The sequence below is a fragment of the Linepithema humile genome, chromosome 8, assembly GCF_040581485.1.
Source record: "Linepithema humile isolate Giens D197 chromosome 8, Lhum_UNIL_v1.0, whole genome shotgun sequence".
In the NCBI taxonomy this organism is placed as follows: domain Eukaryota; kingdom Metazoa; phylum Arthropoda; class Insecta; order Hymenoptera; family Formicidae; genus Linepithema; species Linepithema humile.
Genome location: NC_090135.1, coordinates 4,306,576 through 4,332,421, shown reverse-complemented (window position 1 = coordinate 4,332,421; position 25,846 = coordinate 4,306,576). Strand labels below are relative to the sequence as shown.

Here is a 25,846-nt window from a genome sequence, read left to right as displayed (position 1 = left end):
ATAATATTATAAAATATAAAAAATACTATTATATGAACTGTTCTATTAAATTTTAATATTTTAATGAGTATGAAGTAAACTTAAATGCAGCGACTATTACATCACAGTTACATCAAACATCAGTCTTTTGTTCAAAAATAAAATAAAAATAACATTTCTTCTTATTGCACAAAACAATAACTAAAAAAATAAAATTCGATGCATAATCAAATATAACATCATTAAACATTACAAAAATCAAAATGTTGCAGTTTATCATGTTAAATATTAACTACTTTTCAACCAATTTTGTTAAAACTGAAAGGAATTTCTCATCCATTTCCATTCTTTCTTTATGTCTTTTGACTTTTGCTTCCTCTTGTTCAGTTTTTTGAAGTAACTTTCTTTTAAGGAGACTGCACACGTTTTCTTTTGATGATTCTCTTGTTTTAGGACTGCATACCTTGCCTTCTGACGAATCTATAAAAACATTTATTAAATACTTGAATAAAATTTTTACATTTCAGATATTTATCATTAGAATTAAAATGCAATGACAATTATAAAAATGATATGATAATAAAATAAAAAGTTTCGTAATTTCCTCAACTAATATATAAAAAAAGACAAGCACAACATGGATTATACAGGGTGTTTCATAATGTCCGTGCCAACGCTCGTGTGCGAATAGTGCTGTATATAGCTTACCAGATATAGTTTCTATAAATCCTGAGTCTTTGTCCTGCTTAATAGAAAGTCCTGTTGATGATGCAACGGCGACTGGTGAACACCAAGCTTTTTTTGAAAAGATTTCATTCATAATCTGCAAAGGACATGTGTATTAAAGCAATGAAGAAAATGTATAATAAACATTTTTAACTATATTTTTAATCTAATTTTTCCTGTACCTCATAAAACTGCCAAGTTCGCCTATCATTGCCTGATAGATTGTTATGATCTTTCACACTTTTGTAAGTTTTCTTCAAGCTTCTCAGTTTTGCCGCACATTGCGGTCCTGTGGTCAAATGTCCTTTTTCCACAAGGGTTATGCTAATTTCATCCCAGATCTTTTTATGTGAATATTTTCCACTGGAAAATTTGTCTTGAAATGTTTTATATGTATCTAACAGTAATAATACAGCAGTTGTTGACCACCTATACATAGAACCTGAAATGAGCATTAAACATCAGATCAACTGTTTTATTCAACGTTAATTGAAAACTGAATAAACAAATACTTTAATTAACGTACCACTGTCATCAGTGTCATTTTGAAAATTTTCGACATTTGTTTTACTAATTTTTTGAGTTAGGTCTGATTCGATAGAACTTTCCACATTTTTGGTTGATTCTCTCTCTTTTAAGGCTGCGTTTAATAAAGATGTTGCAAAGGTCATGTCTAAAATTAGAGAACGCTACATTAAAGTATAAAAGTATTTTGTACTACAAAAAGTAAGGTTAAATATATTCATTAAAAAAAGTTTTACAATATTTAAAAATATATTATTTACCTTGCTGCGCACGTAAAACATCTTCCGAAGAAAGATTAATATCAATCACTATGTCTTTTTCCGGATCATATAAAGAAACTTTTTCCATCTTTGTTGAAAAGTTTAATACTGAGATTGTGACAACATAAAAAAATACATTAGGTGCGTTCCACTTAACGCCCGCAACGCTCACGATGCCAATACGATCGCGCCGACCCATGTGCGAACCATGAGCGTCGCGAGCTCGACGCGGTCGCAAGTAATGACGTCAGCTATGACGTTTTGAACGCGACTACAACGATCACGGTCGTTATGTGGAACGGGATTGCAGGCATCGTGAGCGTTGCGGGCGTTAAGTGGAACGCACCCCCAGCAATGCTGCCAGAAACGAGCGGCGGCATCACACTAATACAACCGAGAACCGATGACGTCACCCTATCCGTGTGAGCTCGACCCGGTCGACCAATGGAAGAGAACGCCGTCTCCCTTCCACCGAGCCGACGCAACAGACGATAAATGCTAAGAAGTAAGTGTTTCTAAGGCATGTGGCTGGAATATGAAAAATCCCGTGTTCGAGATTTGCTTCTCGCAACTTTCTTTTCTTTTTTCCGCATTTGTTTCTAACAGTGTAAATTATCAAATAATCTTTTTTTTGCTTAAAAAATAATAGTTTATATTTATTAATAATATTCGCATATGTTAAAACTAACAATTTTTGAAATAATTCAGATTTGCTATTGTCAATAGAAAAATGAAGTTATTTTGCAATATTGCAACAAAGTGTAAATTTAACATATACTATGTTCTTGCCATTCGCCTTATTCGTTTAGCCATGCTTGCTTTGGCATTTATGTCTATCGACTCGAAAGATTTTACATACCTGTAAAACTTTTAATTATTTCCCAACTTACAATTAGTCACTCGCGTCCTGATATTTTTTCTCCCGTTCAATAATTTTCTATTCGTACATTCGGAGAATCCAAATAGGGAGATCAATAATGTACTTAATTTTCGTACACTCTAGTATCTCAATCTGAGATCGGTGTACATTTTAACGTGTCAAATGTAGACGAATTATTTCTATATAAAAGATAATTAAAATTTTCACACCAACAATCTATGATATATGCTCCATATGCCATATTATATTTTATTCCATTTTTAATCATTTATTTTAAACTACTGCATATTAGCAAAAGTTACTGTACTATGGAGATGAGTGGAGGAGACGGTAACATATATTATAAATGCAGTCAGATTTATTGTACTCTTGTTAAAATATTGTAAAAATAATGTATTATTAGTAATTATAATAGTATTTATTAGTAATTATAATAGTATTATTAATAGTGGTCTTCCGCACCACCTTCGAGGTTCCACTAACGGCGCGTTAGGTTTTTTTAGTGGACCTTCGCCAGGAGCCCTATTATACCACATTTCATTAATCTTTCTATATATTTCTTTTATACATATGTGATGTCATTTGCAGACATGTTAGTAATATTTTATTTATCTATAAATATGTGACGGGATAGAGAGTTAGCACGAGATAATTGATTTTATTTGAAATTTTATTTTATATATATGTAAAATAAATCTTAATATAAAATTATCACAATATGACTAGTCAATATATGTTTATTATAATGTTATCACATAAATTAGATTAAAAAACATATTATTAATAATAATAATAAATCAATAAAAAAATATAAAATAAAAATATAAATAAAAAATTAAAAAATAATAAAAATATCGTCAAAAATAATAAAAATATAAATAAAAAAAATATAAGTATATTGTATAAGTAATATAAGTTAAAAAATAAAAATATAAATAAAAAATAGAAAAGATATTAAAAAATAAAAATATAAGTATATTGTATAAGTAAATAAGTTAAAAAATAATAAAAATATAAATAAAAAATACAAAAAAAATATTAAAAAATAAAAGTTTGTTAAAAAAATAAAATTAATATTAATATGAAATTAATATATAAAATTATTTTTATATTTATCTAATATTTTTTTAATTTATATAATATTTTTTTATTATGATATGGCCTCTTCCGCCCTGGCCACCTCTCGGTCCCCACCCACCTCTGCCACCCCATCCACCTCTGCCGCTCCATCCACCTCTGCCTCCCCATCCACCTCTGCCTCCCCATCCACCCCTGCCTCCCCATTCACTTCTTCCACCTCGCTGGTGATACCAGCGAGCGCGAGACTTTCCGCCTCCTCTCCTTTTTTCTAAAAAATAAGCACATTTACAGATAAGTACTATATTAAATAAAACAATCATGCATATAAATTAATCATTTAGTTACAAAAAATTAAAAAAAAAAATAATGTACCTCTTGTTTGTTCCTCCGGCTGCTGCTGCTCTTGGATATTTTCTGTGTTTGTATTTTGCTGCTGCTGCTGCTGCGTTGTTGCACCACTACTTATTAACAAATGCAGCTGCTGCTGCATTTGTACCAATTTTTCTTGTTGATGCAACATTTGTTGCATCAACTGTTGTACAGCAGCATCTTTCTCCTCCAGCGTCATACTTTCCACTCTTTGTGTCATGTCCTCTGCAAAAATTAATATATATTTATTAAATTAGTAATACATTTATGTGTGAGTTTAAAAAAAATAAAAACTGTTATATATGTATAAGAGAGGAGAAAGAAACTAAAGATTAAACATTTTGCTAACAAAATAAATAACATGAAAAACGGTAGAAGAATTATGAGCTACAGCTAAATAATATGTGTTAACCTTTCTTATATTTACAAAATTGTCTTTAAGAATATAAACAGTTGACTATTCGACCATTCTCAATATACATAAAATTAAAAGAATCAGCAATTTTAATATTCAAAATACATAAAATTAAAAATTTTAATCTTTAAGCAAGATTTAATGTAAATTTTTTTAAAAAGCTATGCTACTTGAGAAACTTGCAACATAGAAACAATAGATTGAGATTAGCGATTATTGGAGTAACGTTATATTATAATAAAGATTCTCTACGTAGAATAGAGAAAATATTAGGAATAGGAATAAATATTAAATATTAGGAAAATCAAATTGGAATTATTTTATTTGAAATAAGATAACGAAATGTATTAATTATTCCTAATTCTTAACACATAATTCTAGTCATAATCAATCTAGTCATCACTCTTATGCCGTTTTTCATATTATTTAATTAAAAATTTTATTTTTAATTAATAAATAATAATAATTTATATCTCTTATGATGATTTTAATAATAATTTAATTTTCTACTTACGATCCATATTTCGCAATATTCTTCAAATCGACTTTTCCGTCAAGTGTATTAACTGATAAGGAACCGAAGGAACTAGTCTGATCTCTGTTTGTACGCGACTTATAAACACAATTGAGGACGCGGATCAACGAAATCGCTCTGCGCTCGAAATCGTGTAAAAATATCGTCTAAACGTCTCGAAGCATGAAAATTTTGAAAGTCGCAAAATTAATTTTTTTTAAACATAGGCTTGTAGAGAATGATGAGACGAAACTTTTTTCTATTTGCAGTTTTTTTGTTCGATGCTTATTTTTAATAATAAAAATAAAAAATTGAAAAATTTTTATTCCCAAATTCAATAAGATTTTAAGATATAAATCGTCGTAATTTTGCCAAATTTTGTTGAAATTGTTTAAAATTTGGTATATCTGCAAATGACACTACACTTGTAAATGACAAGAGTAAAAAGAGTATCTTGTCTGCAAATGACACCACACTTGTAAATGACAAGAGTAAAAAGAGTATCTTGTCTGCAAATGACACCGCACTTGTAAATGACAAGTGTAAAAAAAGTATTTTGTCTACAAATGACATCACATATGTATAAAAGAAATATATAGAAAGATTAATGAAATGTGGTATAATAGGGCTCCTGGCGAAGGTCCACTAAAAAAACCTAACGCGCCGTTAGTGGAACCTCGAAGGTGGTGCGGAAGACCACTATTAATAATACTATTATAATTACTAATAAATACTATTATAATTACTAATAATACATTATTTTTACAATATTTTAACAAGAGTACAATAAATCTGACTGCATTTATAATATATGTTACCGTCTCCTCCACTCATCTCCATAGTACAGTAACTTTTGCTAATATGCAGTAGTTTAAAATAAATGATTAAAAATGGAATAAAATATAATATGACATATGGAGCATATATCATAGATTGTTGGTGTGAAAATTTTAATTATCTTTTATATAGAAATAATTCGTCTACATTTGACACGTTAAAATGTACACCGATCTCAGATTGAGATACTAGAGTGTACGAAAATTAAGTACATTATTGATCTCACTATTTGGATTCTCCGAATGTACGAATAGAAAATTATTGAACGGGAGAAAAAATATCAGGACGCGAGTGACTAATTGTAAGTTGGGAAATAATTAAAAGTTTTACAGGTATGTAAAATCTTTCGAGTCGATAGACATAAATGCCAAAGCAAGCATGGCTAAACGAATAAGGCGAATGGCAAGAACATAGTATATGTTAAATTTACACTTTGTTGCAATATTGCAAAATAACTTCATTTTTCTATTGACAATAGCAAATCTGAATTATTTCAAAAATTGTTAGTTTTAACATATGCGAATATTATTAATAAATATAAACTATTATTTTTTAAGCAAAAAAAAGATTATTTGATAATTTACACTGTTAGAAACAAATGCGGAAAAAAGAAAAGAAAGTTGCGAGAAGCAAATCTCGAACACGGGATTTTTCATATTCCAGCCACATGCCTTAGAAACACTTACTTCTTAGCATTTATCGTCTGTTGCGTCGGCTCGGTGGAAGGGAGACGGCGTTCTCTTCCATTGGTCGACCGGGTCGAGCTCACACGGATAGGGTGACGTCATCGGTTCTCGGTTGTATTAGTGTGATGCCGCCGCTCGTTTCTGGCAGCATTGGACATGCCCGCATTTTACGTATTTCTGTGGACTAGCGCCTCTATATGCACAAAACGTGCACATTGAACTACGTAGCCAATGTCTACGAATCCCGTAGGTAATGTCCACGATCATTTGGGTCTCTTCCGTGCTACGTTCACGACTTTTTGGTTCCGATATGTGCTATATCTACAAAGTGTCGGTAATGCATACTTGTAAAACTTGATTATGTATATCAATCAGATTTGAAATATAAATACACACGTATTGTAAATACATGTATTGTAGCATTTACTTTTGCATTTACAGTTTATTTAGCAAAAGATCGGTTATTTTCAATAACCTGTGTAATTTGAAAATGTACATTTAAATTATTTTAATAAATTACTTCTATAACTTTGTGTGTGTGTGTGCGTGCGTGCGCGCGTGTATATAAATAAAGTATTGCATTTTTGTTAATATTTAAAAAGATGATAAACTTTTATAAATATTTTATACAGTAATGACCAATAACTTATTTTAAATATTAAAAGCCAGGGTTGGGCGTTTACACGTAAACTATAATAGGTGCAAAAACACTCGTATATTAAACACGAATGCAAGCTAGACAGTAAAAATAATCTTTTCATCTATAATTTGAGAGGACTATAGTCATGAACCGTCGCAAGCAAATGTGCAAATTGTGCACCGCACAAAGTTTCATTTAACAATTAAGTTTTAAAATTTAATTCTATATTCTTAACACTACACATACACAAAATTTTGTATGCTTGTTCTGGAAGACTTTAATTTCTTCTAAAACAAATATTGTATATCAATTGAAAAGAACCGTGTCATAAAACTTGAAACTATATTGGTCGGATCGAATACTTGTTTATTTTTTAAAACATGACTATCCTAAAAATTGCCCTTTTAAAAAATTGTGTATTTACCAATCCTTTATAAATCAGATATTGTCAAAAATTATTTTAAGAATATCTTAATTTTTATAAAAGATTGGTAAATAAAAATATGCAACAAAAATGAATGAAATAATGAGACAACAAAGGACTTTTTGAAATTTTTTAATTTGGAAATACATAATTTACAGTTCAATATAACAGAATCATAAAAAAAATTTGAAACATTGTGGTTTATAATCACAGAAAAACAGGTCATAATAATCCTTTACACGTTTTCACGTCACAAAATTATTCGCTCACGCTACGAACCGACTAAAACAAATGCAGTCTACAAACTTCGATGGGTATTTGTTTCTGATTGTTGCTTAAGATAGTCAGTATAACATAGAAAAGCATTCAGTAAGCATCGATTTCCATTTATAACTTCTCGTTTCAATAATTCATTATCATGGGCAGAAAAAGCAAAGAAATAAATCTAGAAGTTAGGAAATTAATTATTTTTCATTGGAAAAATGGTAAATCTTTAAGAGAAATTGGAAGTATTGTTTGCAAAAGTTATTCGACGGTGCAATCAGGGCCGCGTTTGTAAAATTTGTGCCCAGGGGCTTGTGATCTTCGAGTGCCTCGATCTAGCCTTCCTCCCCCAATGAGTAAACAGTGAATAATTAACATTTTAAATATTAATATAATTCTACCAAAACACACTTAAGAAGATAATTAAAAATGGAACATTTTTCTATGAATATATAGAAGCTGCGGCGCCCCTGATGTTTCGGCGCCCAGGGGCTCAAACCCCAAAAGCCCAAAGGTAAACGCGCTACTGGGTGCGATACATTATTAAACGATACGAAGAAAGACGAATAGAAAATAAAACAGGCCGTGGTAGAAAGAAATTATTAAATGCCTCAGAAGAGCGTTCGTAGATAGAAAAGTTAAAGAAAATCCGAAAATAAATGCTCCGCGAATAAACTCACTTCTTCAAAATTTCTCTGAAAAAGAAGAATTCCCTGTGTGTTACAATAAATCGATCTAAAAATTTCCAGAAATCTTCCTTCAATAGTGAGGAACAAATGTCTCACTGGAAGTTGTTTCAAATTTCAAATTCCCTCAAAACTTTGTGTCGGTAAAACTAAAAAAACGTGGTTACCGGAGGGTCTCAATTTGAAATTAATTATTATTAAACAATAGGCGATTTTCAGCTTCTTTATTGTTAACGGATGGAACGAAACGGACGTGCGAAATGGAACGAACGTGCGGTACGAAACGGACGTGCGGAACAAAACGCATGTGCGGAACGAAACGGACGTGCGGAACGAAAAAAACGCCGTACGGAACAAAAAACGCGCCGTGCGGAACGAAAAAAACGCAATGCGGAACGAAAAAAACGCAGTGCGGAACGAAAAACGCGCCGTGCGAAACAAAAAAAACGTGACGTACGAAACGAAAAACATGACGTACGGAACGGAAAAAAACGTGACGTACGGAACGAAAAAAACGTAACGTACGGAACAAAAAAAACGTGACGTACGGAACGAAAAAAACGTGCCGTACGAAACGGGACGTGACGTACGGAACGGGACGTGCCGTACGGAACGAGACGTGACGTACGGAACCGGACGTGCGGAACGGGACGGGACGTGCCGTACGGAACGGGACGGGACGTACGGAACGGGACGGGACGTACGGAACGGGACGGGACGTACGGAACGGGACGGGACGTACGGAACGGGACGGGACGTACGGAACGGGACGTGCAGAACGGTACGGAACGTGCAGAACGGTACGGGACGTGACGTACGAAACGGGACGTGTGAAACGGTACGGGACGTGCCGTACGGAACAAAACGGCCGTGCGAAACGGAACGAACGTGCGAAACAAAACGGACGTGCGGAACGAAACGGACATACGGAACGGAACGGAAAGAACGTACGGAACGGAACGGACGTCCAATACGGAACGGAAGTACGAAACGGGACGGAACAAACGTACGAAACGGAACGGACGTACGGAACGGAACAACCGTACGGAACGAAACGGACGTACGGAACAAAACAAATGTATGGAACGGAACAAACGTACGGAACGCAACGAGCGTACGGAACGAAACCGTTTTGAGGGATTGAAAGATCTCTCGACATCCTGTCAATAAGGTCCTATGGTCTGATCTTCTATTTCCTATAGTTTTCGAGTTACAGGTCCCGATAACGAAAAATTCGGCGACGAAAAAAAGCTATAACTCCGTAATTATTCGTTGGCCGCTATATGTTTATAGGATCAAAGTTGCTTGTCTCAACGAGACGCATCGACGTAGGTACTCGGTTTCAAACGAAAAATGATAGCGATCCATAACTTCCAACATTCCAAATTATTTTTAAAAATTTACGAATTTCGAAAAACCGTTAGGAGAAATTGAAAGTTCTCTCGATACCCTGCCAATAAGGTCCTATGGTCCCGTCTTCTATCTCGTATACTTTCCGAGTTATAGGCCCCAATAAAAAAAATCGACGACGAAAAAGAGCTATAACTCCGTAAATATTCGTTGTCCGTTATATGTTTATAGGACCAAAGTTGCTGGTCTCAACGAGACGCATCGACGTAGGTACTCGATTTCAAACTTTTTCAAAAATTTACGAATTTTGAAAACCGCCTGAAAGGATTGAAAGATCTGTCGATACCCTGCCAATAAGGTCCTATGGTCCGATCTTCTATTTCCTATAGTTTTCAAGTTACAGGCCCCGATAACGAAAAAATCATCGACGAAAAAGAGCTATAACTCCGAAATTATTCGTTGGCCGCTGTATGTTTATAGGACCAAAGTTGCTTATCTCGACGAGACGCATTAACGTAAGTACTCGATTTCAAACGAAAAAAGATGGCGACCTATAGTTCCCAACACCCCAAATTTTTTCAAAAATTTACGAATTTTGAAAAACCGCCTGGAGGGATTGAAAGATCTCTTGATACCCTGACTACCCAGTAAGCAAGAAACATTAAATCAACGTTCTGAAATATTAATTTTATGTAAATTTTTATAATGTTTAGATATAATGTTGTATACATATTTTAAATATATTATTTTATAATATAGTTTTCTTAAATATCAGAGAAATATTTTTAAAACATTATTTAAAACTTTGTTTTCAATATTATTTTAACACTTCTATTTGCTGCAAGTTCAACATAGTTACAATAGTTTTAATTTGATGAAATCTTATGTTTAAAATAACGTTATAATGATAAAGATTTTGTGTTGTTATAATGTTTTTTTTATATTATTTTAATATTAAATTTATAAGAAAGAAATATTATAAAACTATTTTATAAAATTATATAAAGTAAAAATAATTGATATTAATATTTATGTAACTAACATTAAGTTTGCAGATAAGTAATGTCAAAATTCTTTGCGAGAGAAAGCCCTATTATTAAGACACTATAAAACGTTAGTATTCTCACGTCTGCTCACGTCTCCGCCATTTTTGTTCCATTCCCCCACTCCTTGCCTTCTCGCCTCTGTCACTGAGCTGAGAAGTTTATGATGATTAGGTTATGGCTTCTAAGCTGCTCGAACTCTGTGTTTACGTGTATTTTAATTATCCGACTGTGAACAAAAAAAAGATACAAAATGCCTTGCTGCGTTGCGGTCAATTGTACCAATAGAACAGAAAAAGGCGCTCGATTATTTTTGTTTCCTGCGGATGATGTTCGTCGACAGCAATGGATACGTAATCTCCGCAGAGAGTCTTGGACACCAACCAAATCATCGTGCCTCTGTGAAGTAAGTTTATTCTCTTAAATTTCCAATTTACGTAGCTTTTTCTGTTTGTTTAGAATCATGGATCGTTTTTTTAAGTGTAGTTTAGATTTGTCTCCGTTTGAAATTACGTAAATATGAATAACTGTAATCAATAAGGACATTTATCTTATAAGCAGTTTTTTTATTTCAGAAACATTTTGAAGAATCACAATTTAAGACTGGTCGAGCAATAATTGGCGAAAATTAAAACCAAACGCCATACCAACACTTTTCGATATATCTGATCCACCTGCAATGAATAAAAATGAAACAGATGAACCAAATACAAATGCCACTTATGCATTGCCAATACTGAAAATCTATAAGATATGTGACATGATATGAACTATAAATTTCCAGCACTGGCAGCAGTGAATTTCGGAACGCAGCGTATGTGTAATCCTTCTCGGCAGCTTCGTGATGTGTGTGCAAGCACGTGCATTTATAATCTCATATATCTTTGATTTTTGCAAGTGATTGCAGGGAGAACTTTATTGAGTGGAAAATTATAACATTGATGTTATGTTACTTTGTATTTACTAAGAATATGAAATAAATAATAAAATATTAATATTGTGTCAATGTTGATATAATGATAAAATAAGGTTAAAAGTAAGTTTAAATTTAATCATTTATTTAATGTTATATGAAAAACATTATATTAAAATTATAAAAAACATTTGCACAACATTATTCGTAATATTAAGACACTCTCATTTCAACGTTATTGAAACCTTAAAATCAGTGTCAAAGTTTGTTTATAATGACGCCGATTAGAACGTTAAAACCTACATATTTAACAATGTTACATATTACCAAATATCGTTAAAATAACGTTATATCAATGATTTCTTGCTTACTGGGTACTTTTATGGTAAATTAATTTTAGTACTTTAATTCAATTACATTTCTTTTTGTCCTTATATTTTAAAATTTAAATTACCAATTTTATATTACCATAAAAGTAATTCGAATATTGATAATAAACGCTTTCGATACATATTTATGCAAATATTCTTTCTGTAAAATAAAATTAATAAAAACGGAAAGGCGTTCTTTTGTGAGCAATGCATCATTATTTTTTTTTATGCGAACTAGTTCTTCTATTTCGGTGGATGTCCTTAATAAAATTATGTAAATGATCAAAAAAATTCAACAAAAGTTTTATAAATTAACTATTTCTATTTTTTTTAATTTATTTAATTTTTTTATTTGTTTCTCTTTTGTTATCTTAAATATAAAATATCATCTAAGCCCTAAAATTTAATATAAAATTTTCTGCCAAGCCATATTTATATAGATATTAAATTATCTTTGTTATTTTTTAGTAAAATAGGCCTATTGGGGAAACCACTTTTTAAAAAACGCATTCACAATAGTATCTCAAGGGTAATATGGAAAGCTATTGATTTCTAATTAAAAAGCCATACAATTTTTATTAAAAAGTTAAATTTTTTAATAATTTAATTTATTTTAATTATTTTTATTTTTTGAATATTATATATTATTATCTACGTAAATTATTATAATGAATGTAATAAAGATATTTAATTATAATTAGTAAAAATAAATATTATTTCTATAACAAAAAAAATTTTATTTTCTGAAAGGTGCTTGCTCATCATCAGCCTATTCGTTACACAGATGCTCCTGACTCAAGGCTATCGGCGGTTCGGCCGCCAGCGGTCGCGCAGTAGTGGGACAGCGGGAGGCGTCGTCTCAAGAATCGAGCTGAAATGTGCAACTAACGCCGAGCTCTGATATACATAATCATGTTTTATAAGTGTAAGCGTTACGTTAGGTAATTACGCGATACGTACGATGCACCACCGATGGGTACGGCACGTACATCCACGACCGACACTATTATCACAATAGCAATGGCGATACCGGTAATCCATAAATGTCCACTCGAAGTTACTTATCGAGGATCTGTCAGGATCAAAAGGCAGGACGGTATATTAGGTGCAAACACAATAATACAATAACGATATTTATTAATATCATTAACACTCGCGTACATACATCGTGGCTTTGACTATAGAAACATGGACTGCTAGTGTTCCCCCCCTTTTCCCATTGAAGCAATGTTAAACAGATGTAATGGACATCTCTAACGATATTAGCTCTGCCTTTTGCCCAAAAAGCGGGAAATTCAAATGTAAAATATCTGAGAATAAGTAAAGGTTAAATATAAAAACAATATCATTATTATTACAGACTTAATAATTTTATTATAAAGAAAGAAATAATGTTATAACGTTATTATAAAAATAAAATAAACGTAAATGCATCGTAACGTTATAATATAAAATAATAAAATAATAAAATAATAAAGATGTATTTACCTTGTTGGTATTAAGTTATTTTTAGATTTGTTCATTCTTTTTGGATCAAGATCTTGACTACTTGGAGACATTTCTGTCGTTATTTCTCTAGCTTCGATATATTCCGATTCAATTAGGCATTGATCATCATTGATCACATCTGTACTTAGCAATGGAATTTCTGGCGTTGCTGGTAATATTTCTATTCTGTAATTTACAATAATTATACTAATAGATTTACTAAATAATAGATGTTATAAATGTTCACTGTAATTGTAATTATATTAATTGTATTACGTTTGTTCTTGGGCACGTGGAAAAATAGATGGAATAGAATTTGATTTTAATCGAAATTGTTCATAACCGAAACGTTCTATACATTCTGATGTAAAGTGTAAAATGTAGATACGACTACTTTTCGGTACATTTCGTGCACTTTCTTGTTTATTTAAAGTTACTAATGCTTCGATCCACTTCTCTTTAAAACTTGGATTGCTCGGAAATCTATTATTCATATGTATGTAATTATTCTCTCGAATTATATAAACATCACGTTATTTTATTAAGATATTTAATATGTTTATTATAATATGCGACAAGACAAAATAAAAACACTAAAATAGTATGTAAATGAATAATAATAACTTAAATTATTAATACTTTGACATTAAAAGTTAAAATTTCAGTGAGATAGATACTGATCAGATACTGATCAGATAGATACTGATTTCTTCATTGATTTAAGCAGATAAATATTTTTACTTCGTAAACTACACATTTTAGAAAGTATTCTAGTATTATACAGATTAGAATCACACAAACTATAATATACCCAAAAAATCGCAAACTGGTATCATTATCGTCATGTTGACGTTTATATTTTGAACTATTGCACCTTTCCACAAAACAATAACGACCCATTTTTTAATTGTATAAAATAAATAAACTGATGAGGACTCCGGCTGTTGATCGTTTTCGATCATGCTTTGTATTGTGTGACGCATGTGACGTCATGATATTTTAGTTCTTGGGTAAGGGCCATGGTGGCGTTGTTCATTACACTCTTATTTCACTACTAGCAGTCCATGTTTCTATAGTCAAATAGCGTTTTTGATTATACAGGGTTTGAACGACCCAAGGTTGGTTAATCGTAATTCCCTAGAAACACATGTTCGAGCTAAAATAGGTTCTGATTTAAATTGGGTTCTAGTTACATACATTATATAGCGTAATTCTAAAAAATGTCGCATTAAAAGCAACTTGTGGCTCTTATGGAATTTTTATTTTCATCTGATAGTGATGATGATGTTGAATTAGAAATAAAAGCAAGAACAATATAAAAAATAAAACAAAAGCGACGTATGCATCGTGTACAAAACTTTACAAAAATAGTTGATAAATATGATGATAATGAAGTTAGTAGATACATAACCAATACAACATATTTTTAAAATAAAAAAAGTATAATATAACAATTAATAATTATGATATATTTTTTTACAGTTTAAAAATCATTTTCGTGTTTCACGTAAAACTTGTAATTTACTCATTAATATGTTTAAAAGAAGTGAATATTATCCATCAGGAAGAAGAGGCATAAAGACAAAAGCAGCTAAAGAACATATTTTATGTTTCTTATGGTATGCAAATATATATTAATGTTTGTAGTATTAAGAATTATAATAAAATATGTAAATGAAATGATGTAATTTATAAAATTATATTATATCAAAAAGATATTATTCATAAAATTATATATGAAATAGGCTGCGTTCCGTAAAGCGCATATGCGCATCTATCTATAGTATACGTTATGTATACTATTTATTGCTTGCAAACCTAAAATTAAGATTAAAAACAAATTAAGACTAAAATTAAGATTAACAACAAATATTTTGATACTATTTTCATATAATATTTCATATATTTCATATATATGATATATGAATTTGGCTGCGTTCCGTAAAGCGCATATGCGCGCATCTATCTATAGTATACATAACGTATACATATAGCGTTTTCGATTATACAGGATTTGAACGACCCAGGGTTGGTTAATGACGTCATTGCAACCTCTCCACCAATGAAAGACTTGCATTTATAGTAAAATAGTGATTGATCAACCCTGGGTCGTTCAAATCCTGTATAATCGAAAACGCTAATAACGTATACATAACGTATACTATAGATAGATGCGCGCATATGCGCTTTACGGAACGCAGCCAAATTCATATATCATATATATGAAATATATGAAATATTATATGAAAATAGTATCAAAATATTTGTTGTTAATCTTAATTTTAGTCTTAATTTGTTTTTAATCTTAATTTTAGGTTTGCAAGCAATAAATGTGTTATACGCGATGTTGCAAATTTATTCAATGCTAGTTTTTCTATTACTATGCTTATGATTAATAGGGTCATAGAATTTTTATATAATTTAGCTCCATCATTAATTCAGTTTCCTCAGACTGCTGAAGAAAGAGAGAGACATGCGGAAAAATTTAAGGAGGTAAATTATATATTATTTAAAATTATTTTATTTACATATCAATTTACATATATATATATATATATATATATATATATGTGTAAATATATATATATACATATATATATGTAAATTGATATGTAAATTAATATATATATATATATATATATATGTATATATATATATATATATCAATTTACATTATATATGTATATATAAAGAAACTATCTCTTAAATATTTCTATATCTAAAATATTTCAATATCTATAAAAGTTAACGAAATTACGTATAAAGCAATAAATATAATTTTTCTTGATAATTTTTTTCTATTTTCTATTATTTTTGTAGATCTGTGGTATTTCTGGCATTATTGGATGCATTGATGGCTCATACATTCCTATTCAAACTCCTTGTCACAAAATTAGATCTACATATGTTAATCGACATGATGAGACAGCTATCACATTGCAAGGAATTTGTGATGCTGAAAACAGATTCATTGATGTTTTTACAGGGATTTCCAGTAAAATACATGACGCTCGAATCTATAAGATGTCTTTTATTCGAAAAAATGTATGTGAAATGGGAGATCAGTATCATTTAATCGGGGATGCTGCATATCCTTTGTCTGTAAATTTGATAACCCCATATAAAGATTGTGACACTTTAACTGCAACACAGAAAAAATTCAATAATGCATTTTGTAAAGCTAGAGTAAAAATAGAAAATACATTCGGTCTTTTAAAAACCAGATTTAGACAGCTAATTCGATTAGAGATGTGGTCTGTTTTAAAAATGTCTAAATTTATTATTGCTTGTTACGTAATGCACAATTTATGTGTTTATAACAATGACATGTTACTACAAGAATATATTGCAATTTATGAAGAAACAGGTGAATATATTAATAATTCGTATAGACAGAGAGAGGCTGGTAAACGAAAAAGGGATATGTTAGCTGATAAATTTATGGAATCATTTCATTCATAGATAACATATTTATATATGATAAAATTATTTTCTTTTTTTTTATGATACTGACTTCCTATTTCACATACATTTTTACTTTTACTTATTATAAGATAAGACTTATTATAAAACTTATATTAATAAGACTTATGTTAATATGATTTTAAACTTACATTAATAGTTTTAATATATATAAAACGTATAGTTTTAATATGTTATAATATGTATTTCAATACAATTATAAAAATAAAGAACATTATTTTAGACTAAAAATTCTTTTGTTTAAATAATTGTTTTATACAAATATAAAAAAAACTTATGCTATTATCAAAATAAAAAGCATAGAAATACAATATAATAATTTTATTAAGAAACATTTTTTATACATATAATATGTTACATACATTATATAATATTTTAAGTATAATAAATGTTATATTGCTATTTTCCAATAAAGTAATACTACCAGCACAACAAAGACATACTGATATCGATTATAACCAAAATAAAAAATATACCTGTGTGATATATGTGAAAGTAACATTTTTAAGAATTTTAAATCAGTACTTTTGTACATATGAAAATAAAAATAAAAATTATAATTAATTAAAAGTAACAATCATTATCTTTATCTTTATTTTTTTAAATAAACTTTAAAAAATATTAATGTTATCACTAAACAGCAAAATCACAGCATGTAGTAAACATTCTCGTACGTACACAAAAAAAAATTAAAATTATATTTTTTAACAAAAAATAATCAGTCTTTATCATTTTTTCTTTAAATATAAATATAACTTTAGAAATAAACATATCACAACATATAATAAAAACATCACAGCATATAAAAAACATATATTGCATTTAGTTTTCTGTAGAACTAGAATTTTGTGATTTTCCAAATAAAGATAGCAGTAAATTACATGCTTCTTTATGACGCCGATCTCTGTTTTCTTCTGCGGTGGCAGATATTTCTCTTAGAACTTGTTCGAATGTATTTGATTTTAATTTTTTTTCAGGTTGTTTATATGAAGATATTTCAGATGTATCAGATGTTTCAGTATCACTTATTATCAGTGAATTAGATGTGTCAATATTTCTTTTAGTTGCATCTATCTTTTTGTTTATTTCTACATGATTTACTCCAATTAAAATTTCTGGTTCCAGACTATCATCAATATTTTTAATTTCCTCGAATTCATCGTTGTAGGATACTTCGGTTGGAGCATTTCCAGAAATTTTATTATTGTACAATGCAATATTTTTTTCTCTTCTAACATTCTTATATCTATTAGCGCATTGTGTTGCAGTAACTCTAATGTCAAATTTTTCGAACAAATCCTTGCTTATTTGTTTAAACATAGTAATTCTATTCTTGAAAATTCGATATGAACCGATTTGGGGAAAATATATACTATACTGTTGGAGTAAATATTTTGTTTCGTTTTCAGTCCATCTATGTATATTAATGTTATTAGACTCTTCATTCTCTTTCTGATCAGATACTTTCTGATCAGACATTTTATTTGTCTTTGAAGTAATCTCTGTAATTAAAAAAATTTAGTATTTAAAATAAAGATTCTTTTTAGTATAATATTTAAAATAAGAATCTTCTTTAATAGAAAAAATATATGTATTTATAATTATTATCCTAATATATATTTATATAACACGATATATAAATATATATATATATATATTATACATTTACTTATTAATGATGAATCAAAGATACCAGTTGATTTTAAATATTCTTTGGAAATAAATTTTATTTCATTTTTACCTAAAATTAAAAAAAAGATTTTTATTTGACAAACTTATATTCATGAAACATTATTTATTCAGTTTTCAATAAGCGTTTTATATAATTAATATATACATTATCTAATAAAAAGCAATTATAAACACTGACCTTTATCATTCATTAACTCACATAAAATCTGGTTATCATTATTTTCTATTGTGCTTCCTTCTTCATTAAGAATTGCTCTCTTAATTATTATTTTTTCTTGATTCCTGAAAAAAAACAGATTGTTATTAAATAAATTTTATATAATTTACAGTGTAAATTTACAAACTACATACAAAAATTATACACAAATTATATAAATTAAGATATTTATACTTCTTAATTAATAAAAAATCTAATATATATATATATTGTATTATATTCTTTATTATTCATTAAAATATCAGATTATTAATAACTTACAAAATATAAGTCTTGTATATTTGGCATTAACTCTTGATTTTGCATTAACTCTCTCGATTCTAGGTTAAAACTTCGATCAAATAATATACGTAGTAAATACTACGTTTATAAATCGAACACGATTCGGATCTGATCCTGTTTCTAGTAACCTCACACAGATTGAATGACGTCATGAACCAACCTTGGGTCGTTCAAACCCTGTATAATCGAAAACGCTAAAAGCATCGTGGTACTGATTCAAGATCTATAGAGAGAAGGTTACCTCACGCGCAAAGAGGGACGCGCGGCAAGAGGGGCACATGCTGAGCGGGGTGAGCGGCAAGAGGGGCAATGATGATCTCATCGACGAACAGTAGCTGTCTCTCTCGCACGCTTTAGTGTTTTCTCTCTCGCTCCTTTAATATAGAAATGCTTTGAGTTTTTATCGAAAAAATACTTTTATTTTGTAAAATATTGATAGCACTGGAAATTGCGTAATAAAAATTGAAAAGTAAATTAGAAAGGCGCTATAAATTACATATATTGCAAATTATAGCGCTGGATATTTAACGTTTATAATGTTAAATATCGCTGCAACAGATGCATTTGTGATACAAATTGCTTTGTACTCGTATTTAGACTGTAATATCAATGAAAATAAAATATAATTTGGGGATATACACAAAAAACATCATTTGTAAAGTAGTAAAATAAAAGAAAAAATAGTACATATTTTAAATTATTTTAAAAATAATATTTACTGTTTATATGCATTATTTACAAAAAAAATACTATAAAGAAATTTATTTTTTATATTTAATTGTAAAAACCTCAAAAATTGTCAAGAAATTGTAACTGAAATTCAAATGTAAGTACAATTCTAGGATAATATAAAAAGCATCATACACAAATTTATTATGATACAAACTTAATAATGAAATTGTAATATATGTTTCAACATTGCAAATGTGAATACTTATATGATAAAATTTACAAAGTGTTAACAATTTTCAAATATTTGCTAATAAAATATTATTGAAATGTTTCTGTTGAAATCTTAAAATAATTCTTTAAACAAATATGATGGGGTATATATTAGGGATCATTAAATATGCAGCAACATTGTGATTATAAAATTTTATAAGTATCTATAATAAAAATTAAGTATAATAAACATAATAAGTATATAAGTATAATAATAAAATTTTTATAAGTATCTATAATAATAAAAATACATATATGTTGTATTAATCTGTTAATATAAAGAAATTTATTTGCGTTAAATTAATTAATAATTTTTTTATATTAACAGATTAATACAACATATATGTATTTTTATTATTATAGATACTTATAAAAATTTTATTATTATACTTATATACTTATTATATTTATTATACTTAATTTTTATTATAGATATTTATAAAATTTTATAATCACAATGTTGCCGCATATTTAATGATCCCTAATATATACCCCATCATATTTGTTTTAAAGAATTATTTTAAGATTTTAACAGAAACATTTCAATAATATTTTATTAGCAAATATTTGAAAATTGTTAACACTTTGTAAATTTTATCATATAAATATTCACATTTACAATATTGAAACATATATTACAATTTCATTATTTAAGTTTGTATCATAATAAATTTGTGTATGATGTTTTTTATATTATCCTAGAATTGTACTTACATTTATGAATTTCAGTTACAATTTCTTGACAATTTTTGAGGTTTTCACAATTAAATATAAAAAATAAATTTCTTTATAATATTTTTTTTGTAAATAATGCATATAAACAGTAAATATTATTTTTAAAATAATTTTTAAATATGTACTATTTTTTCTTTTATTTTACTACTTTACAAATGATGTTTTTTGTGTATATCCCCAAATTATATTTTATTTTCATTAATATTACAGTCTAAATACAAGTACAAAGCAATTTGTATCACAAATGCATCTGTTGCAGCGATATTTAACATTATAAACGTTAAATATCTAGCGCTATAATTTGCAATATATGTAATTTATAGCGCCTTTCTAATTTACTTTTCAATTTTTATTACGCAATTTCCAGTGCTATCAATATTTTACAAAATAAAAGTATTTTTTCGATAAAAACTCAAAGCATTTCTATATTAAAGGAGCGAGAGAGAAAACACTAAAGCGTACGAGAGAGACAGCTACTGTTAGTCGATGAGATCATCATGCTCTCCCCCTTCCTTCGTTGCCCCTCGCCTACAAGCTGTTTCTAGCTCCTCCCTTACTTCATCGTCCCTCGCCCACAACCGGTTTGCCTGAGGTAATCTTCTCTCTATAGATCTTGGTACTGATTACCGAAAAACACGACGGACGTGTTGTCACACGAACTGCTCAAACGGCAATTGTCCGGCACACATGCCGTGACACGCTCAAGGATCGTCTATTGCATCAGCTAATCTTGATTGGCCCTTATTAAGGATATTCCTACGCCTAGGTCGCTAGACGCAGCGCATTAGATAACTCGCGCGTGGTCGCGTGGACCGCGGGAAAGGGAGTACAGTGACGCTCAATCGGCGGCGCTGCACCGCATTGCTTACAATAAGTATGCATTACCGACACTTGTAGATATAGCACATATCGGAACCAAAAAGTCGTGGACGTAGCACGGAAGAGACCCAAAAGATCATGGACATTACCTACGGGATTCGTGGACATTGGCTACGTAGTTCAATGTGCACGTTTTATGCACATAGAGGCGCTAGCCCACAGAAACACGTAAAATGCGGGCATGTCCACTCTCAGTCTTCTTTCTGGTATTATTCTCTCTGTTGCTCATTGAATATCGAACAAAGACAGAATGATACTTGTGTCGATTTGTGTCAACTTGTGTCCTTTGCTGGAAAACAACCTATATAGGGTGCATTTGTTTATGCAGCGGTTAGCGCATTCACTGCGTTTAAGGCCATCACACACAAAATGACATAACTGCATATGCATAGCATAAGACCGTCTTGACCAATGAGCATGCTATGTAAATCAATATGGCGCCCTTATGCTAGATGTTCATTGGTCGAGACGGTTTTATGCTATGCATATGCAGTTATGTCATTTTGTGTGTAATGGCCTTAAACGCAGTGGATCAACACCACCTATAGACAAGGCCTCTCCATTGAAGTCATGACGTCAGCACTAGTAGGCCATTTATCTTTCAGTCTTCTAATGTAAAACCAGAGAGAAACCTGAGAGAGGCCACGCTGCCGTTTTCCGTACGACGCTTTCTCTAGGCCGTACGCTAGTGACGCACGTCCATTTCCGGCCGGCTTAGGAACTAAATAGCCACGTCCATTTTCCGCATCGGTCAAAAAGTCACGTCTATTTTCTGAGATGGTTCATGTCCATGTTATATCCACAAGCGAAGCTATTTACGTCACGCGTCCTTGCCGTGCGTTAGACTGTTTGATCAACAGCAGCGTACAACAAAGAATCAAGCGTTTTTTAATCGAGTAAGGCGAATCGCTTGAATATTAAAGATCCCATATTCGAGACCTACTTTTTGCAACTTTTTTTTCCTTTTTTTGCATTTTTTCAACTGTATATAATCAAATTAATAAATTAAAATAAAGTTTAATAATAAAATAATGTTAAAATAATGTTAATATAAAAATAATATTTAATAAGCTTTTATTGCAGAATTGTAAAATTATTTTTAATTTTTTTATTAACAATAACAAATCAGTTTTTATTAAATAATTATAAAAAATTTTTTATATTAAAAAATGCTTTTTATAATGTTTTTGTAATATTTAGTACATGCCATGTACAATAAAATATACATATTTTTATATAACTAACATATGATCTGTATTAAAAAATGTTTTCTCTTTCTCGATCCTTCAAAAAAAAAAGTATTAATCGTAAAGAGTGATTCAAATAATAATTTCAATGTAGAAAGAAATTCAGTCTCTTATGCAAATGTAATACAAGTAACGATAGCATCGATCTCATTCTTAATAATGTGCAGTGGCTTAACGGAAAATAGTTGGTCTATCACAACGCAGATCAGGTTTCGAGACTGAGTGGTGTCCGATTTTTTTCAAGTTTATGGTACATCTTATATAGATCACATTTAGATTTGATAATTTAACACAGGCCTCGGAATTATTTCATCTTTTCAGCCGATTCTCGTGGTATACGCCTCCTTTCCTCTCTTCACCGCGCGCGCGGCAAACGCTAGGGCCAGCGCCGCCGAGCGTTAGGAGCGGCGCTATCCGATTAATGTTAAAAAAATTTATTAAAAATATTTTTTTCCTCAATAACAATAGTACCTCATGGGTGACATGGAAATCTATTGAAATATTTTCACATAATAAATTTAAAAATAAAAAAAATATTTTTAATAAATTTTTTTAACTTTTAATGATCAAGGAAGAAGAACCCAACATTTATCGGATAGCGCTGCTCCTAACGCTCGGCGGCGCTGGCCCTAGCGGCTGCCGCGCGCGCGGTGAAGAGAGGAAAGGAGGCATATACCACGAGAATCGGCTGAAAAGATGAAATAATTCCGAGGCCTGATTTAACAAGAAATAAGTCAAAGAGATTTATGTAGATTTTTTTACTTTTTTTTTTACTATTTGTTTATTCATGATACATAATGAAACATATATTTATTAATGTGATTATATTTAACAGAAATATGAATATATTTAAAGAAGAACACGTGAAATTTATAAATAACTAAAAAAAAGATATATAAATAATTATTTAGTAATAATAATTAATAGTGGTCTTCCACGCTACCCATGAGGTGCCACTAATAGCGCGTTAGATTTTTTTTAAAGTGGATCTTCGCCTGTAGCCCTATTATATCACTTTTTATTACATTATATATTTACAAAAGATATATATATATATATATACCGGGTGGACCATTTTAATCCATCCACGTAAATTTCTCCGTAAGTAAGCCAAATACAGAAAAATGGTTCAGACAAAAGTTGTTCAAGACAATAAGGGTCACCTATTTGTGTTAGTGACTTTGACCTTAAAGTCAATTTTCAAGGTCATTTGAAGGTCAGAGTTATTTTTTTAAATAAACCCCCTATTTTTGATTCCAAAATCTAATAGCTGGTGTTAAGAGCTTTTCAAAACACTATAATGAAGTTATTTTTCATTAAGAACTTTTCGAGTTATGAGGCTTGTAAATTACAGTATTTTGACATAAAATACAAATTATCTTGTAAAACATTCAATTTTTGGGAATCTTACCTTAATACTTTTATGCATAAAATAATGAGACGAATCAATTGATATAAAGAAAACACATAGTTGCTTTCAAGAATAAATATGTAATTTGCAACATGCAACTGCATACTTTTTTTTAAAACTAATGTGTTTTCTTTATACCAATTGATTTGTCTCATTATTTTATGCATAAAAGTATTAAGGTAAGATTCCCAAAAATTGAATGTTTTACAAGATATTTTGTATTTTATGTCAAAATACTGTAATTTACAAGCCTCCTAACTTGAAAAGCACTTAATAAAAAATAACTTTTTTATAGTGTTTTGAAAAGCTCTTGACACCAGCTATTAGATTTTGGAATAAAAAATAGGGGTTTTTATTTAAAAAAATAACTCTGACCTTTAAATAACCTTGAAAATTGACTTCAAGGTCAAAGTCACTAACACAAATAGGTGACCCCCATTGTCTTGAACAACTTTTGTCTGAAGCATTTTTCTGTATTTGGCTTACTTACGGAAAAATTTGCGTGGATGGATTAAAATGGCCCACCCTGTATATATATGTATATCTTTTGTAAATATATAATGTAATAAAAAGTGGTATAATAGGGCTACAGGCGAAGATCCACTTTAAAAAAAATCTAACGCGCTATTAGTGGCACCTCATGGGTAGCGTGGAAGACCACTATTAATTATTATTACTAAATAATTATTTATATATCTTTTTTTCAGTTATTTATAAATTTCACGTGTTCTTCTTTAAATATATTTATATTTCTGTTAAATATAATCACATTAATAAATATATGTTTCATTATGTATCATGAATAAACAAATAGTAAAAAAAAAAGTAAAAAAATCTACATAAATCTCTTTGACTTATTTCTTGTTAAATCAGGCCTCGGAATTATTTCATCTTTTCAGCCGATTCTCGTGGTATATGCCTCCTTTCCTCTCTTCACCGCGCGCGCGGCAGCCGCTAAGGCCAGCGCCGCCGAGTGTTAGGAGCAGCGCTATCCGATAAATGTTGGGTTCTTCTTCCTTGATCATTAAAAGTTAAAAAAATTTATTAAAAATATTTTTTTTATTTTTAAATTTATTATGTGAAAATATTTCAATAGATTTCCACGTCACCCATGAGGTACTATTGTTATTGAGGAAAAAAATATTTTTAATAAATTTTTTTAACATTAATCGGATAGCGCCGCTCCTAACGCTCGGCGGCGCTGGCCCTAGCGTTTGCCGCGCGCGCGGTGAAGAGAGGAAAGGAGGCGTATACCACGAGAATCGGCTGAAAAGATGAAATAATTCCGAGGCCTGTGTTAAATTATCAAATCTAAATGTGATCTATATAAGATGTACCATAAACTTAAAAAAAATCGGACACCACTCAGTCTCGAAACCTGATCTGCGTTGTGATAGACCAACTATTTTCCGTTAAGCCACTGCACATTATTAAGAATGAGATCGATGCTATCGTTACTTGTATTACATTTGCATAAGAGACTGAATTTCTTTCTACATTGAAATTAT

General features: G+C 30.0%; 3 protein-coding genes and 3 long non-coding RNA genes across 8 annotated transcripts; 2 read left to right on the top strand and 4 right to left on the bottom strand.

Moving 5' to 3' along the window:
- Positions 1–13: 13 nt before the first annotated feature.
- On the bottom strand, positions 14–4,565 carry LOC105669268 (uncharacterized). The gene is made up of 5 exons (XM_012362140.2): positions 1,491–4,565; positions 1,232–1,378; positions 888–1,147; positions 688–802; positions 14–459 (listed from the first exon to the last, which is right to left on the bottom strand). The coding sequence occupies exons 1-5, from the start codon at positions 1,687–1,689 to the stop codon at positions 272–274; spliced, it is 909 nt and encodes a 302-aa protein (XP_012217563.1). The 5' UTR covers positions 1,690–4,565; the 3' UTR covers positions 14–271.
- On the bottom strand, positions 3,521–4,755 carry LOC137001716 (putative uncharacterized protein DDB_G0291608). The gene is made up of 3 exons (XM_067360824.1): positions 4,749–4,755; positions 3,823–4,044; positions 3,521–3,711 (listed from the first exon to the last, which is right to left on the bottom strand). The coding sequence occupies exons 1-3, from the start codon at positions 4,753–4,755 to the stop codon at positions 3,521–3,523; spliced, it is 420 nt and encodes a 139-aa protein (XP_067216925.1).
- A 5,529-nt stretch (positions 4,756–10,284) lies between these two features.
- On the top strand, positions 10,285–11,673 carry LOC137001781 (uncharacterized). Its single transcript, XR_010891649.1, has 2 exons — positions 10,285–11,084; positions 11,254–11,673. It is a non-coding gene; the product is annotated as an uncharacterized lncRNA (long non-coding RNA).
- Positions 11,521–13,745, bottom strand: LOC137001780 (uncharacterized). Its single transcript, XR_010891648.1, has 3 exons — positions 13,128–13,745; positions 12,923–13,034; positions 11,521–12,846 (listed from the first exon to the last, which is right to left on the bottom strand). It is a non-coding gene; the product is annotated as an uncharacterized lncRNA (long non-coding RNA).
- On the top strand, positions 12,964–16,936 carry LOC105668296 (uncharacterized). 2 transcript variants are annotated; one of them, XM_067360925.1, is made up of 4 exons: positions 12,964–13,067; positions 14,933–15,069; positions 15,766–15,943; positions 16,271–16,936. In XM_067360925.1, the coding sequence occupies exons 2-4, from the start codon at positions 14,984–14,986 to the stop codon at positions 16,910–16,912; spliced, it is 906 nt and encodes a 301-aa protein (XP_067217026.1). In that variant the 5' UTR covers positions 12,964–13,067; positions 14,933–14,983; the 3' UTR covers positions 16,913–16,936. The 2 variants fall into 2 exon arrangements, with proteins under 2 accessions (XP_067217026.1, XP_067217025.1); XM_067360924.1 differs by lacking the exon at positions 12,964–13,067 and adding an exon at positions 14,657–14,844.
- A 303-nt stretch (positions 16,937–17,239) lies between these two features.
- On the bottom strand, positions 17,240–19,326 carry LOC137001779 (uncharacterized). 2 transcript variants are annotated; one of them, XR_010891647.1, is made up of 4 exons: positions 19,104–19,326; positions 18,804–18,907; positions 18,603–18,674; positions 17,240–18,435 (listed from the first exon to the last, which is right to left on the bottom strand). It is a non-coding gene; the product is annotated as an uncharacterized lncRNA (long non-coding RNA). The 2 variants fall into 2 exon arrangements; XR_010891646.1 differs by lacking the exon at positions 18,603–18,674 and having other exon boundaries at positions 19,104–19,306.
- Positions 19,327–25,846: the final 6,520 nt, after the last annotated feature.

Bases quoted from the DNA above. Each gene is read 5' to 3' on its own strand.
- LOC105669268 (XM_012362140.2), bottom strand. From the start codon at position 1,689: ATGGGTCGGCGCGATCGTATTGGCATCGTGAGCGTTGCGGGCGTTAAG. The intron at 1,379-1,490 runs GTAAATAATATA...CTCTAATTTTAG, and splicing joins TGTTTTACGTGCGCAGCAAG to ACATGACCTTTGCAACATCT. The intron at 1,148-1,231 runs GTACGTTAATTA...TGCTCATTTCAG, and splicing joins AAATGACACTGATGACAGTG to GTTCTATGTATAGGTGGTCA.
- LOC137001716 (XM_067360824.1), bottom strand. The intron at 3,712-3,822 runs GTACATTATTTT...TTTAGAAAAAAG, and splicing joins GCCGGAGGAACAAACAAGAG to GAGAGGAGGCGGAAAGTCTC.
- LOC105668296 (XM_067360924.1), top strand. From the start codon at position 14,791: ATGCATCGTGTACAAAACTTTACAAAAATAGTTGATAAATATGATGAT. The intron at 14,845-14,932 runs GTTAGTAGATAC...ATTTTTTTACAG, and splicing joins ATAAATATGATGATAATGAA to TTTAAAAATCATTTTCGTGT. The intron at 15,944-16,270 runs GTAAATTATATA...TTATTTTTGTAG, and splicing joins ATGCGGAAAAATTTAAGGAG to ATCTGTGGTATTTCTGGCAT.